This window comes from Hydra vulgaris, chromosome 02 (genome assembly GCF_038396675.1).
Source record: "Hydra vulgaris chromosome 02, alternate assembly HydraT2T_AEP".
In the NCBI taxonomy this organism is placed as follows: Eukaryota; Metazoa; Cnidaria; class Hydrozoa; order Anthoathecata; family Hydridae; genus Hydra; species Hydra vulgaris.
Window position 1 is genome coordinate 51339915 of NC_088921.1, and position 12988 is coordinate 51352902.

At 28.1% G+C, this 12988-nt stretch overlaps 1 protein-coding gene across 1 annotated transcript in view; it reads right to left on the reverse strand.

Moving 5' to 3' along the window:
- Nucleotides 1-362: 362 nt before the first annotated feature.
- The window catches only part of LOC100210846 (forkhead-associated domain-containing protein 1), a 28738-nt gene continuing 16112 nt past the window's right edge, over nt 363-12988 (reverse strand). The window contains exons 16-24 of the mRNA XM_065791307.1: nt 11614-11842; nt 11272-11361; nt 4105-4215; nt 3454-3565; nt 3171-3255; nt 2247-2353; nt 1886-2115; nt 898-1042; nt 363-783 (exon numbers count right to left, since the gene is read on the reverse strand). Of these exons, the coding sequence (XP_065647379.1) occupies nt 671-783; nt 898-1042; nt 1886-2115; nt 2247-2353; nt 3171-3255; nt 3454-3565; nt 4105-4215; nt 11272-11361; nt 11614-11842 (1222 nt within the window). The 3' untranslated portion in view covers nt 363-670. The remainder of the gene's footprint in view (nt 784-897; nt 1043-1885; nt 2116-2246; nt 2354-3170; nt 3256-3453; nt 3566-4104; nt 4216-11271; nt 11362-11613; nt 11843-12988) is intronic.

Here is a 12988-nt window from a genome sequence, read left to right on the forward strand (position 1 = left end):
TATTTTGAATAGGACTCAATATTACCTTTTCTTAATGAATCTTTAAAAATAAGTATTAAAAAGCTAACGTCAATGCTAAATCTTAAACGTTAACCTCTAACGTTAAACGTTGATATTCTATTTTACTACTTTGCTAATAAAATAACTTTTTGCAGATCCTGGAATGACAGCAAAAATTCCAACAGTTTTCAAAGATTTGAACCCACAGCGACGAGTTATTACCCATTAGAAAGAGTAATCGCTATCTTTTTTTAAAATTATTCATTACTGACATTTTTTCAACGTATTGAATATACCAGTACAAGAATTTTTAATGTTAATTCATTTTAGCGCTGATATTTTTGATGCTATTACAATAGAGATTTATAAAAATTTATTTCATTTTTTTTAAATTTTCCATTCAAGATTATTTACATTTTACTGTTTGTATATATTAAACTATATTATTCACATATTAGTATTTATTAAATAAATTAAAAAGGTTACAAATAATCTCACAAGAAAGAAAAAAAATAACCAACCTTCATGTTGAATATAATTTCATTTGTTGGGCTCATTAAAATTTGTTTCTCGTTTAAAAATTAGCAATGTTTTTAGTATTTTCAATAAAAATTTCTATATTTAAGTATTAAGAAACCTATTTTTTTATAAATAAATAAAAAAAGTTTTATCAATAAATTTCTGTATCGAAATGGGCTTTAATGCGTGCGGTTACGAGTTGCGAAGGCTGCGTTTTTTTCGAATCCAATGAACGTATTTTTGATATCAATGACTCGGATTCAGCTAAATAAAAAGTTGAAAATCACGAAAACCAAAAAATAATTAACTTTAAAACTTAAAAAACTAATCGAATTTTAAAAATTAGAAAAAATATAAAATAAACATTTTTGCACAAACATTTTGGTTGAAGATGTTCATAAGACTTGATTGCTTTTCGTAAATCTGCAATCGCGCGTTTTTGTTGTTGGATAACTTGGTCGTGATTTTCACTCAGACATCGCTCAGCAATGTTTATCTTTTGCGTACTTATACCTTCTGTTACCTAAATAAGAATATCACACATTGCTCAATTATTAAGTCTCTAGTCTAACACATATAAGGTGACACTGAAAAAAGAAAACTTGGCGACAAAGCAAAGATTAAAAAACATAGAAAAAGGAAAACATCAAATAACCTTTTAATAATTTAATTAAATTTTAATAATTTTTAATAACCCTTTTAAAACAAATAATTTACATCAACTTCTTTCATTTGAATAAAGTATACACTATGCTTTCATTTTCATTTTCTTGTTTTAACTAATGTTTCTAATGTTTTAATGTGATTAGCCACAAAGTGTTTATTCAACATCGTGACACAGTCAAGACCAAGTTAAAAATTAAAGACTTTTACAACAAGATTTCAGGAACCTGATAATATAAGTCAATTTACACAATTTTAGAGTTCTGGAGACTTTCATTTTTACATATGAAGCTTATATATTACAGGATGAAGCATTTGAAGCCTGTATGCAGAACAGCTCCAGTTTCTATACAATAAGGACTACAGCTTTAAAATTAAAAGACTCTAGGACTTTAAAATCCTAAATTTAGACAATACTTTTCCGAACCTCTGAAAAACCTTATAAAACTCCTATCCCTAATCAAAATATTTTATCAAATAAATTTAAAAATTTTTATAATAAACTAATAAATTTATAATGAAAATAAACAAAGATGAAAAAAAAATTCAAAATCATTATGAAATTGTTTTACATTGAATAACCTACTTGAAAGTATAATATATTAATTTGACAATTAATGTATTACACTTTTTTATATCACTCAAATACACCTGCAAAATAAAAACAATAATCTAAAGTAAATACAAAAAGTGTCACACTAACTAAAGAAGCAGGTGGCTTATTTATTTCCCGCATGTGTTCGGCTTGAAGTGCAAGTATTTTACTTTGCTTAACAATTTGTGTATCTTGTTCAATTAACTTTTTTTTCTGTAATTTAACTACTGTTGACAGTTCTAAAAGCTGTTTTCGATGTTCATCAAGTTGTTTGTTTTGACTTTGGATTTCATTCTGAAGATCTTCGATGGTATGTTTTTGCTCTTCAGATAATTCACCTTGAGCAAATGAAAAAAATAATCAAATATAATGGTAAACACAAAAAGTATAAAGACAAATTTAAAAACAAAAAACATAATAAGTCATCATATAAAGTATTGAAAAAATAAATGGATGTTTTTAATTCAACCCTTTATGTGTAAAATTCGTGCAGAAACACCATTTAAATCGTTGTTTAATGTTTTGGCCAGTTCTTTGTGTTCTTGACATTCTTTTTCTGACTTCAACAATCTTTGCCTAAAATGATTGCTAATCATTATTTTTGTTAAAAACAACAAAAACCATAAATAAAAAACTCCCCGCAAATTTTCAATGTGATTGTTTCTTTTTTAGATAAAGTTTGATTGGTGTTTATTACTATTTATTGATATTTAGAATAAATGTTACTCCCTTCGTCCGGAATTATGGTATACATTTTAGCGATTTTTGTTGTCCGGAAATATGGTATACATATGCGAAAAAATAAAATAAATCAAAAAATGTACACAACAAGTATATTATATTAACTTTATTTGAAACATTATAATTAAATAAAAATAATTTTTTCACTGGAAATTTGATTTAGCTTTATTGTACGCTTCTTTGGAACATACGCAGTAGCAACTTCATTGATTGCACCGTGTTTTAGCTTATTCTCCTTTATCTGCTGTAATAATTTTTCTAATATACCTTGGCGTTGTTCTTTGGTTAATTGTTTATATTTGGAATCCCTATTTTCTAAGTTTAACAAATTTCCTTCAAAATTATCCATACTCGTCTTGCAGCGGTATTAATTTTATTTGTCTCAAGAAACACTGATGTTTGAGCGTTAAGTTTTTAATTAAGAATGATATTGCTTACGTCAAATATTTCAGGTTATATTGTCATGAGTATTTACTATAACAATATAATGACAGTTGCCAATTTACTTTTATAATCACGATAATCTACGATTTTTGTTGAAATGTATACCATATTTCTGGACAGAGGGAGTATTTAGCTGAATTAATCCTAGTTTATTATTTAGATTTGTGTTAATCAATCTTAGCTTGCCATTTAGATTATTTAAACCTACCTCAGCTCATTATTTTGATTGGTTAAATCTAAAATCTCTTGTTGATAAATGACACTATTTCTACTGTCTTGTTTGTGCTTCTTTTCTAAAATAAAATCCAAGAAAGAAATAGCATATATTAAAATGTTAAGAGGAAAAAAAAAAATTCAAAGGAACTTCATCAAACATCATATTACACAAGCTACATAAAAAAAGACACAATGTTTTGATTAAAGTTCAATTTTAGCATGCAAAGTTAATCAAAGCAAAACAATTACTTAATTTTTAAAACTCAATGTTAAACCTTTTTTTGAATGCTTCATAACTGTTAACTCCAAATCATTCTTCTCTTTGCTTAAAGCATCAATTTTGTCTTCTAACTGCTGGATCCTCATCACATATTCTTTTATCTCTGACTAAACATAAAATTTCGGAAAATAAATTGTTTTATATAATTTACATTTGAAGTACAATTTTGCCTAATGTTATTAAATGTTATATTTCTTTCAAATTATTATCTATTGTGATAAAAATTTGAAACATATGTTGTGATCGGTAGTAGTAGAGCGCTTGCTTCCTAAGTGAGAAGTTCCAAGTTCAATCCCCACCAAGTCCCTGGAAGTACTGTTATCAACTTGCTTTTCTGTCCAGCAACCTTTTCTATCAAGGTTGGTGTTTCAGAGTTAAAGAATTAACAGAAGGTTGTTACTAGAGGGTTTTCAATTATTATTTTTTTAAAAAGTAGCCATTATGACTGCATTCATCGAGAATACTTTAATTATTATAATTATTTTTATTATTATTACATAAATAATCACAATTTTTGATTAAAAATTTTAAAGTTAAAATTTAAAATAATTTTTTAAATTCAAAATAAGAATTTCTCAAAACTTTTACATATATTAAAAATAAGTAAAGCAAACAAATAAGTAAAAATAAAAAAAATAAAAATTACATTCAATTTCACTAATTCATTTTCATATTTGTTATAATATTTTTTCTTCAAAATTTCTTTTAGATTGCTCAGTGATGCTTCAGAATCCTTCAACGATTGCTTCAGAGATTCCTGCATAACATAATGTAAAATGTTTAATATACACATGTACATTAGGGTGTCCCAAAAAATGATGAAAATTTAAAAATCAAAAGACTATATCCTCCAAACTATGTGATTTGGTCTATAAAGATAGAATATATAAAAGATTTTGATCCAAAGTTTGCAACTTTGCTAGATGTGAAATTGTAAATTCAGAGAGATTTATATTTTTTTACGGTTTTGCGCGCATATTAAAGAGACAATTTTCCTTCAATAAATATAAAATCCCCAACTTACAAATTTATTTAGCAGAATTAAATAATGAAATAAACAACCGCCACAGAGAGAAAAAATAAATCACAAAGTTAAAAATCTTTTTTTATTAAATTAAACGCATAGGAAAACAGTTATAAAGTATATGCTTTTGTGAGTTGATCTTTTGGCATTTTGGCTTGTAGTTTTTTTCTATGATCTTTTGCAACAAGCATTATATTTTGCCTTTGATCATCATTTGTAGATGCCTTCACAAAGTCTTGTATAAGCTTGATGTTTCTTTTTGCGCAATCGTTAGTAGTAAAGAGATATTTTACAAATAAACAGAACTTACGAAAACTTTCAGTATTGTCCCAAGATTTTACTCCATCGTAAACCCATTGCTCAACTTCGCTTTTTGAAATTCCAATAATTTTAAAAAGATACCAAGACTCTAGACCAACCAGAAAAGATAATGTTTTCGGAATAAGAACTGGAATAATTTGAGGATACCCAATATGAAATGTAGGCAAAGGAAATTTAAGTGGGTTATTAATCATTTTTATTTTTTAATTGTCTTAAATGTCGCGATCTCCAATTGCTAACACAAAAGCTGAGGAGTTAAGTACCAAGAGTGCTGTTTCATACTCTTTGTTAAAGACTGTCCTAACTGGTCATTGTATTGCTCTTGTATTTTAAGACTTGCCCTGAAAGCATTAAGGTCATTCTTAGGTGCTTTTGAAGACTGAGAGCTTTTTAAAAACCATGGTGCATAAAGAATGGCAGTAAAAAACTTCCTTTCTGTACCTCATTTTCTTCCTTTTCTGTCATTATTTTAACAACATTTTTTGTCATTTCCAATGTAAGGAGGTAAAGTCCGTCTGCCATAAAACGTGCCTCATGACAAGCGCCAGGTTGATGGAATTTAAAATTAGTTACATTTCCATCAAGATAAAAAACAACAAGCTGGCAAAGGTTTCTATAATCACCTCTTGCAAAAGTATTTTTGAGCAGAGCTTTTGAACAAAAGGTAAGGGCATCTTTTGCAAGAGTGTACAACACTGAATCAACTTCTAGGTTATCCCAACTCATTTTTACAATATTATTTAGAGAGTTCACTTCTGTACAAACTTCATTCCACTTTTTTTTTGACTTTAAATATAATGCTTTTTGTCTTTCCTGTGAGAACTTCCATGAAGTGAGATATATGCAGCTCTTATATGTGATGCCTGTATAACAACCATATTAAAGGGAGATTAAGTTTTACGCTTAGCAATTGAATTGCTCCAGCATATTTCCTGTGTTACTACTGGTTGTATCGCAGCAGCAAGCAAGCAGTTGATTAACACACTCGTAATATTCTAATAATTTTATTAGTTCAATTGTCTGGCGTGCTCCAGTACCATTTTTTAATTGGACATTCCCAAGCAATATATCTTCGCAATCTGGAGCGTCTGGAGAGCTAACGCTCACAGCCAATCTGTCATAAACAACAGATATTTGAAGGTCTTCTGAAATTTCTTTAACTAGTTTAGTGCCAAAATGTAGAACTAGTCTTTTACCTTTTAGAAAATCAATTTTTTTCTTTCTTAGAAGGTCCCCTGTTGACGGAATTATCTGAAACCATTTTCTGTGAACAGAAGACCTAGAGATGTTTATTTCTTTAAAATTAACATTAGATTTGGAAATAATGGCAGACATAATTGCGGTCTGAGGTCATATTCCAATACTAATTCTTGCTGCCACAATTGATGTTGCTTCAATAAGCTCATCAGGAGTAAGCTCTATGATTATTTTAGTCATTTTCTTTAATCTAAAAGTGTTTAATAAATAAATTTTTCATTTAAATTTGTTGTTGAGTTATTATGCCTCTATTAATAATAAAGTTGTTCTGGAAATAAAATAAATACTTGATTATAGATAAAAATTATTTTTAATAACATACTAGTTCACAATTACCTTTTTTTTTTCTTCATAAGTTTTTCGTCAAATTTATCATCTGTTGAAGAGTCAAATTTGCAGTCGGTTGTTTCAAATCCATCTAAATTTTCACTACATATTATTATATTACTATCCAGGCTCCCCTGAGTTCTATTATACTACTATCCTGGTTTCCTTGAACTCTATGAATCTCTTTTTGTTTTTGTTTTTCTATAGTTAGAAATCTGAGTCTCCTTTTTTCAGTTCTAGCTCTGTAAGCTGTATCATATTTTTCCTCAATGAACATATTTCTTTCATTTATTTGGTCCTTAAAGAATTCTAGATCATTTTCAACTATTTCTAGATCATTATTAGATGCTCTTATTTTCTTCTCAAAACCAATTTTTGAAATATTAAAAAGATTACTTAACTTGAATTTAAATTCTTCTACTAGAATGTTATGTTTTGTTTTATCTTTAAACTCAAATGATTTCATTTTTAGCATTTTAGTGTATTTTTTAATGAACTTCTTTAATTTGTCCCTATGTAAATAAAAATAAGTAAATAATAAAAAAAATTATTTTATCGATAACAATTACAGTTAACAAAAAACGAAAAAGGAACTGAAAAAATATTCATTATTTTAAAGGTTACTTATTACCTGACTTAAGCTCCTTTCTGAATATGATCTCCAAAACCTGCTTTGATTCATACAGAAATTACTTCCGCAACAACACAATTGATCCCAAAATGATTAACACAAACTCCTTTAAAACACACAAGTTCAAATCCTAGACGTTTTTTTTTGGACACGCAATGTGAAACTCTGACAGCCTGAATCAGTAGCTTTTTTCAGAGTTTAAAAATAGGTAATATCTCAACACATTTCGCACAGAAGGCAGTTGGTTTGTTGGCAATTTGTATATAGGATAATTAAGAAGGTAAACAGTTCTTCTAGGACTAATAGAGCAGTTGTATTTTCTCTTTGCACCTTGCTTTATTTTCGTTTTTAAACATTTCATGTTAAAAACAAATAAAAATCAATATTGTGAACACTTCTGCTCTAGTTAAAATTATTTAACGAGTAAATCTATTAGAAAAGTTTATAAAGATTTTTAATAATAAAACTTATCTAATAAATCTTTCTGTATGATTTTAACAAAAACGCTTTTTTCATAACAATTATTACAAATATGAAAGTAACAAAAATACGGAAAAGATTGTTATAGATATCCAAATTTTCAAAATATATAGGGTGCGGAAAAAGTTCAGAAACTTTTTTTGCTTTAAAACTTTTATTGAGTAAAACAATGTTTTATTAATATTTTTATACTGTTGAATTTGTTATTCCATTCTCTCTTGAATGATGTATTAAACATTCCTAAATATTTTATTTTCAGATGCCTATCGAACATGAAAACATTCGTACGTCTATAATTTCCCTGCATCAGCAAAATAAACGTCAAACCGAAATTGTGGGTTTACTCAATGTCAGTAAATTGTGGTGTCTAAAGAAATTAAATGTTTCAAGGAGTTGGGCCATACTAAGGACCGTCCTCGTAGTGGAAGACCACGCACTGCCAACACTCCTGCCAACCGCAAACTGATCCGAGACCAAATTCAATGATTAAAATCAAGTTTTTAAAGCTTCAAAAAGCCCAGGATCTAGATGACAAAAAATGCGAAATAAGAAAACAAAGATGTCAAAGGTTGTTACGGGAGCACGATGCTCAATTTCAACAAAAAGTTCTTTTTTCAGACGAAAAATTCTTCAGCGTTGAGCAAGCCCACAATGTCCAAAATGATCGTGTACTTGATTCAGGGTCTTCTGAGGCTAACAAAAAAGATTGCATCGTTTCACGCACCCAGAAGCCAGCTGGAGTGATGCTTTGGGCCGAAGTGTCATTTTTGGGCAAAACAAAGCTCATTTTTGTCGAAAATGGAATCAAAATCAACGCCAACAACTATGCCACCAACATTCTTCAAGCCGTAGTGTTGCCTTGGACCCAACAAACCTATCTGAACCAAAATTGGATCTTTCAACAAGATTCTGTGCCAGCACATCGAGCAAGAACAACGCAAGAATTGTGTAAAAACAATTTTCCGGCATTTTGGTCACCTAAGCAATAGCCGCCGTATTCGCCCGACTTGAACCTACTCGACTACATCATCTGGGGGATTCTAGAGGCAAAGGTTTGTTCTAAACCACACAAGTCGGTAGAGTCATTGAAGCGTGATTTGGCGAAAGTGTGGAGCAAAATTGACGAAAAAATGGTGCGCGCCACAATTGATCAGTTCCCGCGGCGTCTCAGAGCTTGTATCAGAGCAAATGGAGGAATTTTTGAAAATGAACTTTTGTAATTAAAATTGTATATATTTTTTGATGTTCTTAGGTTATTATATTTTTTTCAACTAATAAAATTGTAATACAATCCTTTATTAAAAAGTTTCGAACTTTTCCCGCACCCTGTACATCTTGCAACTGTCGACTAGATGAACCATAACATATGGGTATTTTCTTTTTCTACAGACCAAACCCCAAACATTTGAGGGTATAGTCTTTTTTTTTTTGGGGATATGCTAATGTACATACATCTATGTGAATACATACATACATACATACATAGATATATATACATATATATATATATATATACACATATATATATATACACATATATATATATACACATATATATATACATATATATATACAGGGCTTGTGATGAAGCGAGCGCGATAGCGCTCCGCTCGTAAAACTTGCCCGTAATCGGTATTTTCAAACGTTCTAGGCGCGATAAACAACGCTCGTTCAGCTTATAACGAGCCTATAAAATAACGCTCGTCCAATAGTTCGGGATTATTTTTTTATTTTCATAAAATATTTAACAAAGATTTTTAATAAAGATATTCTATTATCAAAGCACTGATATATAATATAAAAAGCAGTACGTTGTTCTCTTTTGCACTAACATAATGAATGAGCAGTTTGAAGTCGTTAATAGTCACTAATTTCAATCATGGAATGTGCACGTGGAAACACAATGTGAATATAAAAATGCACAAATAAAATAAGAATAGAAAATTAGAAAACCATTATAAGAAAATTGAAACTGCAAAGTATTTTTAATCTTGTGAAAATATCAAGTAAGATTTATTTGATTTATTGTTTGTAATATTCCACACATCGTTTATAATAAAAATAAATATTAATAATAGAGTAATTTTTAAAATTAGTTTTTGTTCATAGTATAAGTTTTTTATTAACTATTATTTATTTTAACTCAAATTGAAAACAATTCTGTTGTTTAGAATGTTCGCAATCAAGGACATTCGAAAAGGAAACAAAGTAATAATGTCAATATTTATTAAATAGAAAGTTATTATTCTTATTTATTATTATTTTAAATCATTCTTGTGTTAATTTTTTGAGATAAAAAACGTAATTTAAAAAAGAAATTTTAGAAAAAAATTAAATAATTAATTTGAATAAAAAATATCAAGAAATATAAAAACCATTAACCGTTAATTAAGTTTACAGCGTAACATTTTAAAATACATATATCAAAACAACAAAGCAAAACTAAGTCACTAAATTATACTTCAATACTAAATCAATAAGAAGTTGCGTTTTTGTTTGATATATTTTTTTTAATGACATAAATATTTAAAAACAAAATCGCAATCTGACAATATACAAGAAGTTTGGAAGCATAAAAATCTACTTCGTTGAAGTAGTTTCATGAGTGTGATACTAATTCAAACATTTTTTGACGAAAGAATTATGTAACAAATAAAAAAAGATATAAAAAATAAAAAGCTTTTTATGAGCATCGCTTTTTGCAATTTTCATGATCGCGCTCGCCAACGTTATCTCGAGCGCACATAATAAAAACATATTCTAATTTTACAAGCGCGATATAACACGCTTGACGATTTTCTTCATCACAAGCCCTGTATATATATATATATATATATATATATATATATATATATATATATATATATATATATATATATATATATATATATATATATATATATATATATATATATACATATATATATATATATATATATATATATATATATATACATATATATATATATATATATACACAGTCCCTGGCCACAATATTATGATCACCTACAATTTCGTGCAATATTAGTTATTATTTTATCAATAAAACATGTTTCCTTAATAATATTTCAAAATCATTTTACATACATTTTAACTAACAATTACTCCTTTTGATTGCAAGTCATAAAAAAATATTAACATTTTGTCATTCCTCCTTTCAACAAAATACTTTTAATACAGTTTATTGCTGCTGTTTCTTCGTTGTGGTACCAATGATAGAGTAATTTTTTCAATCAAATCCCTTTTGTATGTTAAAACCTCGGAAGAGATATCCTTATTGAGAATGTTCCACAAATTCTCAATTGGATTCAGGTCAGGAGAGTTTCCTGGCCAATCTAAAACGGGGATATTTATTGCATTAAGAAAGTTGGTAATCCTTTTAGCTTTATGACATGGAGCACTATCATGCATAAACATAAATGTATTGTTATTTGGAAACCATTCTTGTATTTAGGGGATAAGTTGGCTCTCCATAACCTCTTGATACTGTATTTGGTTCGTCATCCCATTGACAATATATAGCCTTCCTGTGCCTTAACCACTAATAACTGACCACACCATAACTTTAGTTAGATGTTAATAATCTTTACCACTAATAACTGACCACACCATAACTTTAGTTGGATGTTTAATAATCTGGTCCATAGTTTTGCAAATTAAATAATTTATAACTATCATATTACATAGGAATTTATTGAATTTAATTTAACGATAAATCTATTTTCAATAATATCATAGAATATGAACTAAAAAAGTTATAAAATATTCTTCACCTCATTGCTTTTTGACTGATTAAGCTCGTTTTGAAGAATAGCAAACTCTTCTTGAGCAAATCTGTGCTTTTCTTTGAGTCGATTTATTTTCTAAATAAAAAGAAAAACTTTAGAACTATAATAAAGCTATAAAAATACCAAGGGTGTTTGTGGTTTTATAGAAACACAAAGGGTGTTTGAGGTTTTATAGAAACACCAAGGGTGTTTGTGGTTTTATAGAAACACAAAGGATGTTGTGGTACAATAGAAACAGCAAGGGTGAACCCTAAGTATATTTTTGCTTGTCACCAATGGTCAACAATATATAGGAATTTTAATGATAATTATGAGCATTAAACATACTTTAGCTACCAATGCCATATCTTCATTTCTTTTTTCATATGAATCTCGTTGAGTTTTTAAAGCTTCTGTGACATGCTCAGCTTCTTGTTGTTTTAATCGTCGACGCTCATTTTCAAATTTTTTTTCTTCACTTTCTTTTAAATCTTTCAATGCTTTTTCAGTATCTTTCTTGTGTTTTTCACTCAGTTTTTTTTTAATATTAACATATAAATCAGAAGTATCATTTAATCTATAAAAGAAATTATACACACAGTAAATCTAAAATCAAATTCTAAATAAAATCTTAAACTTAAATCTCATTTTATTAAAGAATTTTGAAATGCAAATTATGATAAATTGTCTTTTTGTATGTATACTGTGCCAAATAAACAAGGCTTTAATTTGAGTGAATGTTATGGATTTGAATCATAATAAAAAAAGATTAAGAGATTTATTTTTAAAACAAAAAAGTATAAACACATATTGTTGCTAAATTTTGGAAAATCAATAAATGACATGGAGGGGTAGTTTAATAAGGACTAGATGAGGAAGAAAAGTTCAAAATCAATAAACAGTATATTTAGAACCGCAGAGTATAATTGTAAAACTGCTGAACATAGTTTGCTGAACATTATCGGCTTAAGACAAAAATTTCAATTTGCCATGCTTTAAACATTAAATCTAATTTATAATTTTGTTAAATGTAATGGAAAAAATCTGTTGTTTGAACTAGACTGATAGAATAATTTGAACTATAACTACACTAAATGTGAACTACACTAAATGTGAACTGGACTAGATGCAAATTAGCTAGATGCGAACTAGACTAGATGCAAACTAGACTAAATAAAAACTAGATATAAACTTGAATGTTTGAACTAGACTCATAAAAACTAGATTATATAACACTTATGAAAAAAAATTCTTTTAAAGAGGATAAAAGTAATACAATTACAGAAAAATGAACAGATGTTTAGAAAAAACAAAGATAAAACTAAGGAGAAAACCATATTCACAAATCATAGTCAACAATAATTTCATTGTTAAAGTGTAGCTAATAAAACATTGATAAAAATTTTCCCAATGTTATTCTAGTAATTCCCAACTGGTTTTTTACAACCTTGTTAAAAACAAATTGGTTTTAATGAAGGAATCCAACCCATTAAATATCCCTAAGCAAGACTAAATAAGCAGCAAACAAGACCAATTGAAACTTTTTTGAACGTTTGACAAAAGGTTGATGAGGGAGGTAGCTTCAAAAGAGCAGGTCTCAGAGCAAGTGGCAAGCTTCAACAGAGCAAGTCTTGATTAGTTGCATCAAATTAAAAGATAGTGATTTTAATTTTTTATAGTTGCTTATGACATTAAACCAAAACTGAGATTTATTGCAGATGAT